This window comes from Gekko japonicus, unplaced genomic scaffold (assembly GCF_001447785.1).
Source record: "Gekko japonicus isolate JY-2015 unplaced genomic scaffold, Gekko_japonicus_V1.1 scaffold18, whole genome shotgun sequence".
NCBI classification, from domain to species: domain Eukaryota; kingdom Metazoa; phylum Chordata; class Lepidosauria; order Squamata; family Gekkonidae; genus Gekko; species Gekko japonicus.
In genome coordinates this window covers 2,548,033-2,554,510 of record NW_015170275.1, presented here as the reverse complement: position 1 = coordinate 2,554,510, position 6,478 = coordinate 2,548,033, and the positions used below count along the sequence as shown (strand labels likewise).

Sequence of the window (6,478 nt, the reverse complement as noted above, 5' to 3'; positions counted from 1 at the left end):
GATAGATGATAGATGATAGAAGATAGATAGATAGATAGATAGATAGATGATAGATAGATAGATAGATAGATAGATAGATAGATAGATAGATAGATAGATAGATAGATAGATTTTGGTGCTCCCCCGAAGGTCTGCCTCTTCGGGCGGGGGGGCACCAAAATCGGGCCCACGGCGAGCGGCGCAGGGCTGCCGTGGCCCTCCCTATGCTCCCCCGAAGGCCTGCCTCGTCGGGGGGGCAGTGAATTTGGTTCTGGGGTGAGTGGTGCAGGGCTGCCACCATGGCCCTCCCAGGGCTCTCTCGAAGGCCTGCCTCGTAGGGCGGGGGAGGGTTGGCAAAATCGGTTCCGGGGTGAGCGGCGCAGGGCCGCCGCTGCAGCCCTTTCAGGGCTCCACTGAAGGCCTACCTCGTCAAGCGGGGGCCCCCGAAATCGGGGCCATGAACAGCGCAGGGCTGCCACAACCCTTCCAGGGCTCCACCGAAGGCCTGCCGTGGGGGGGGCGTGTCCTTCTACGGTGCAGGGGGGAGGGCTGATGCCCAGCTTGCGTCGGGTGGCTCGCCACCACTGGCGGCCACTGACTTGCCTCCCCCTCCACACGCACCAGGAACACCCTCACCCGAAGACACAGGCACAGGCACAGGCAGCTCGGCCAGCCCTCTGTCCTGGAGTTTCCCGCGCAATTCCATCCCCTTACCTGGGTCCCCTTGTTTGTACCGGCGAGTCTTTGGGGCTTCTCCGGCTGGGCCGCTGAAGTCGCCCAGCCGGAGAAGCCCCATACCTACGCTCAGTCTGCAGATGGTCCTCTCCTGTCAGAGGCTCAGAGCAGACTGAGCCGAAGTTGCTGGCCGAGGCTGACGTGGGCGGGACTACACAAAGCAGCCAGCCAACCCAGCCAGCGTCTTCTGACTGACAGTTCTTGCACCCAAACACTGTAGGTGTGCATTGGAACGTTGGACCCCACTACGGCTTTATATAAGGGGAGAGATGCTACTTGTTTCAAAGTGGTATAAAAAAACTGCTATTTTTTTCTGTTTGCTGGCCGGGAATGTTGTTGTTCTCCTCCCTCTTCTCTAGTGTTTGCTGACACCCATTAGCTTTACACAAGGCAATAAATTACTTAAGGCAACAAGTCAACAAGCCATAAACGTCTCTTTACATTTAAAGAGAAGGATTTTCTCAGCTTTCAGTTTTGCCCAGCTTTTGGTTCAAACAAGAAAGCAAAAATAGCCAAAAACGGTAAAGACTGGGTGTTTACTTTGCAGAATGTATGTATGTATGTAGAAGGGATCTTTCTCTAACTTTTGAGGTAATATAAAAATCACAAAACAAGATAAAATCATTCACTCTTAGCTTGTCAAACAAGGAAAAAAATTTCTTACATTCCTCTGTGTACTGTCAGAAGGTAAACAGCAGATAAGCCTCTGATTAGCACTTGGGGGGGGGGCTTAGAGTGGTTTTAACCACATCAGGTTGCGTTGGCGAGAGGCCACAATTACAATGGAGCCAAAGCCATAGGGCAATAAAATAGTGCAGACAGCAGAAATTATAACAGTGCAGTAGGAGAGCGAAACCTAAAGAGATGTGGACATCTTTTTAGGAGACGGAGGGAGAGTGTAACCGAAGCAGTGGAAAATACCAATGCAGATTCCACAAGAATCTGTTTGGCTGGCTTAGCAGAAGCAAATGGAGGATTCAGAAGTGATACAGGGAAATTGCTCAGCATATCAAAATTTCTTTCTTTCAGATATTTATATCCTGCCTCGTCTCCTTAGACTCAAGATGGATAACAATGCAACAAATTACCGAGGCACTATAGTCGTTCAACTCAAAATGTTTACATATACTTGATTGATACCATATTGACATATTCATTGAAACATTATGAATGGCTCATTTTGATCCTGCCATTCTTGTGCAAAGCTTCAGTTAGTGTACATGGTTCTCTCCCCACTTACCTCTTATCCTTGGGGGGGGGGGACCATGTGAAATAAATCCGATGGGGGAGTGTGCCTGGCTCAAGGACAACTAATGAGCTTCATGGCTAAGGGTTAAATCCAAGTTTCCTGAAGATTTTAGCCAATGCACCCCATTGAGTCTCTGGGTTCAGCCCCAAGTCTCCTACAGACTCTGTGGCTCATCAACTTTGCATACAGAAGAGCAAGGTTTTCAGCATCCACAGATTCCACACTGTGCATCATTCTTTCATTTTTCTACAAGACCCCATTTTTATTTATACGCACAACACATAAATGTTACTCCTGATTAATTTTGAAACATTGCTCTGCCAAATGAGGAACTCCTGGCCTGATTGGGGTTGGAACAAGAATAAATCATACTGGAAGCCCAGAATGAGAACCGCAGGCAACTTGGCTACCCAGGGAATCAGCAACAAAGCCCCCATAATGGGACACTGTGTATAATTTTTGCTTCTCAGTCTGAATACACAGCCTGATTTAGATCTAAATGTGTTCAATCCATACATGAAGGATTGAAAGGCACATTCCCCCAGTCCCAAACACAGTGACATAATTAAGTTTTATGGCAGTAAATCACAACTGAGAGCAGAACTAACAATAAGTATACTGAGGAGGTGTAAGAAAACTCAGGTATGACCCCCCTCCTGCTGACCTCAGTGCTTTTTGGGTACCCAGATAACTTCAAGAGGTTGGGGGTGCAAGATATTGTTTACCTAGCCACCTGGAATGCCTTTGTTAGCTTGCTAACAAATATAACTAATAAATACTGTTACAAGTATTATTGCTAGTACTGAGGATAATTTCTTAAGCATAAAAAAGCACTATTAATATAACCTAGAATAAATGACTAAAAACAAAGTCTAAAGTCTAAATAACCAGGCACAAAAGGGAAAACTAACAGCTCCCACAGAGTGCAAACTGATGTCCCCATATACTTTGTGGTTCCCTGATTGTAAGGAAGCACAGAAGGGAACTGGAACAGTAGTTAGACCCATAAAGCAGATATAGTACATTGAAACTGAAAGATGTATGCCAGTTTATGCCAACTACAATTAAGTTATGCAGGACTGTAGCCTGTTTAAAACAATTAAAGTCAAAGAGGACAACCCTAAGCAGGTCTATTTGGAAGTAAGTCCCATTGTATGCAATGGACTCACAGTAAAGTGTTCTTAAGGAAGGAAAGACAACATGGTATAGCCTATTCTCCACAAATCTCAGAAGATAAGCAGGGTCAGTATTGGGATGGGAGGCCACCAAAGAAGAGTCTGCAAAGGAAGGCAATGGCAAACCACCTCTGCTTCTCACTTGCCTTGGAAGCACCTTGCTGGAGTCACCATAAATTGGCTGCAATTTGACAGCACTTTACAGACACGCATTTGTTTCAATGCCCTGCTAATTGGTCTTCTCTTAAAAAAAAACAAAAACAAGATTCGTTACCCTTCCTAGTATGTAACGTTATGGTTAGATAGCTTTTACAGCAGATGGCATGCACTTTTATTTTAGAAAAGTACTCTTACTCCAGAGTACTATCATATCATATCTGTTGAGAGACTACAGTCGAGTCTTAGGCTGTATTCAGATATCCCAACAAACATATATTCCTGGCCATCGAAAAGTCAGCTTGTATTTGTATACTTTCCTTCCTTCTCAGCCTTCTTCTCTCTTCGCACACAGAGCGCCCTTGAAGGTTTCTGGCTTTGGAACCCTTCAACCAAACCAATTTGCCATGGAACCCCTGAACACACACACACACCCCACTCTCTCAAAGTTGGAGCCAGACAGAACACAGGGCAAAGGGGGGACAAAAAGCAGGATACAGTAAAAACTGAATACATTTACAGGAAGAAGGTCCCTCTGAAAGTTGTAAGAATGAGTAATTCAGGCTGCAATCCTATTCACACACTTAAAACTGGGACTAATGGGATTTACATCTGAGTAAATATATACATAAGATTTATATGCTAATACTCACTGCAACAGCTTCTCTGTCAACTACAAACTGTAGATGGAATCTAACAAGCACTATGTATTGTAATTGCTTCTTTAACCAACTTTTCAAAGAAGGAATTCAATCCATACTATGACATTCTATAAGGAAAATCAATTATGGGCATAGAAAGTTTCGAATGAAAGCAAAATAACTGACATTATTAAGAATATGTGACAGGAGATGCATTGCACTCTATTTCGTTAAAAAATCACAAGGAAATGCTAGGATCAAAAAATCTCCAACTGAAGAGGTGAATTAAGCGACTTACAAATTAACTTGTGTTGAAATAAACATGGAAACTGTAGGTGAATCCACTTTCCAGCCATGTATACTGTAAGCAGGGGTCTTGTTGTAGAAAAAGAGCTGCCGGAGCTCATTAGCATAACTCATTAGCATAACTTATTTGCATATGCCACGCCCCCTGACATCACCGGAAGTGACAGAAGGCCACACCCCCTGACATCACCGGAAGTGTGTCAGAAGGCCCGGCTACTTACCCTCCTGCTTCATCCTCATTCCCAAACGGAATGAGGATCGAAGCAGAGGGCGGGGTAAAGAAGGGGGCGGGGCTTCACCACGTGACCGCCCCGCCCCCTAGAGGTTCTCTTCCGGAGCTCCGTACCTGAGAGCTCCCCCCCGACTAGAGCCCTGACTGTAAGCATGTTGTGCATAGTTCCCACCAGGGTGGTGGTGCCAGGGGAAGACAGTGTTTGGGAAGGGGAGGTGCTCAGCAGGGAGAGGATACCCATAGCCCCCTCCAACTGCAAAAACTGCCATTTTCTCCAGGGGAACTGAGCACTGGGAGAACTCCAGGCCTCACTTGGAGGTGGGTAACCATAAGACTAATGCTCTGCCCATTGCACTGTCTGTGTTCTCAGAATCCCCAATGTGTAATCAGGCCTTACCTCTCTCTGATTTTTTCACCCGGATATCTGTAACAGAAGTGCCACATCCCATGACTGGGCATCTGATTACATGTCCCTGATAGGTGTTGGTTCTGGTTCTCTTTGAGACAGTGCAGCTGCACTTCATAAACTTCTCAATGTACTACAAAATACCATTGCCAGAGAGGGAGATGCACTTCTTCTATTTGCCCTAATGAGAAAAGAGAGAGCAGAATGGGACAACAAATACGGCTAACAACAGGGTTATTAACATGGGTTATAAACCTATTGTGGTCTGTGGAGGATGCATCCAGCCACACTAAGGTATTTTGCATAAATATTAATATATAAAGTTTCTTAAGATTGCTTCTGCCTATCTGGTCCTGACTACGTTGGAAGAAATGTGGGACACATAATACTCTAAACACATTATTAACTTCCGTTTATACATCTACTATTAAAAGTGCCATCTCTTTACAGACAGAGTTTTAGATGCTACAGATTTTCTGGGAGTGGGTAGGAAACCCCTACTCATCCCGGCCACTGCCCCCACTCACTGCTCTGAGGTCTTCATATGATGCCTCCCTGAACACAAGCAGGGAAGACACACGCAGCCAGTGCCAGGAAGCTGTATCCCTTTTCATAGCTCAGCTGGTTGTCAGGGGCTAGTCCGAAAGGCGCAGCCATGCCAAGCATGCTCCCGCAGCCTAGCTGATAGAGTTGTACATCTGTGTTGTGCAGCAGGACTGGCTTCATTTCTGTCCCCATGGCCCAGCTGACAGGTGGGGACATGACCATGTTTCCCAGCAGCTAGCCAGTGGGACCATACCTTCAGTGTGTGATGAGGACCCAGTACGGTAAGAGACTGGTGTAGTGTCCATGGGGCTGGCTAGCCAGGAGGGGCTAACAGGGCAAAGTCCCAGCTGGAGGTGAGGTGGGAGAAGCCTTCAAGGGACAGTTGGCCCAGCCAGTGAGGGGTGGAGCGTGCAAGGGCTGTGAGGGCCTATTTAAATCCTCACAGCCCCAAGTTAAGGAAGTGGTGACTGGGGCTGTTCCTTTCCCCAAGCCAGCAGAGAGGGCCAGAGGGAAACAACAGGAAACACCCAACAGAAGGACAATGACCTGGGTGAACACAAGCCCCTTTCTTCCATGTCTGAGGCCGAAGGGATCTGGAGGCCAAGATCCCACCTCCAGGTGTGACCAGTGGAAGGTTCTAGCTGCCAGCCTCAGCTCCTCCTTTCTTTACTCCAGTGGCCTACTAGGCCGCCTCACCAAGCCACATTTCTATGGCTGCCCATCTGCACTGCCTGATCCTTCCACATGCATCCAAGGAAAAACCTTATGCCAGAGAAAACCACCACCATTTAGGGTTGCCAGCCTCCAGGTGGGGCCTGGGGATCTCCCAATTTTACAACTGCTCCCCAGCTGACAGAGATCAGCTCCCCTGGAGAACATGGCTGCTTTGAAGGTTGGACTCTACGGCATTGTACCATGCTGAGGCCCCTCCCCTCCCCAAACCCTGCCCTCTCCTGGATCCAGTTGGCCCAGGCAGTAAGGGGGTGTGTGTGCAAGGGCTGGGGGGTGGAGCGTGCAATGGCTGGGATTGTACCATGCCGAGGTCCCTCCCCT

The 6,478-nt window shown here is 47.3% G+C and overlaps 1 protein-coding gene across 1 annotated transcript in view; it reads right to left on the bottom strand.

Moving 5' to 3' along the window:
* Positions 1-4,922, bottom strand: part of PPEF1 (protein phosphatase, EF-hand calcium binding domain 1) — a 57,405-nt gene extending 52,483 nt beyond the window's left edge. Inside the window, exon 1 of the mRNA XM_015417588.1 lies at positions 4,871-4,922. Coding sequence (XP_015273074.1) covers positions 4,871-4,922 — 52 coding nt within the window. The remainder of the gene's footprint in view (positions 1-4,870) is intronic.
* Positions 4,923-6,478: the final 1,556 nt, after the last annotated feature.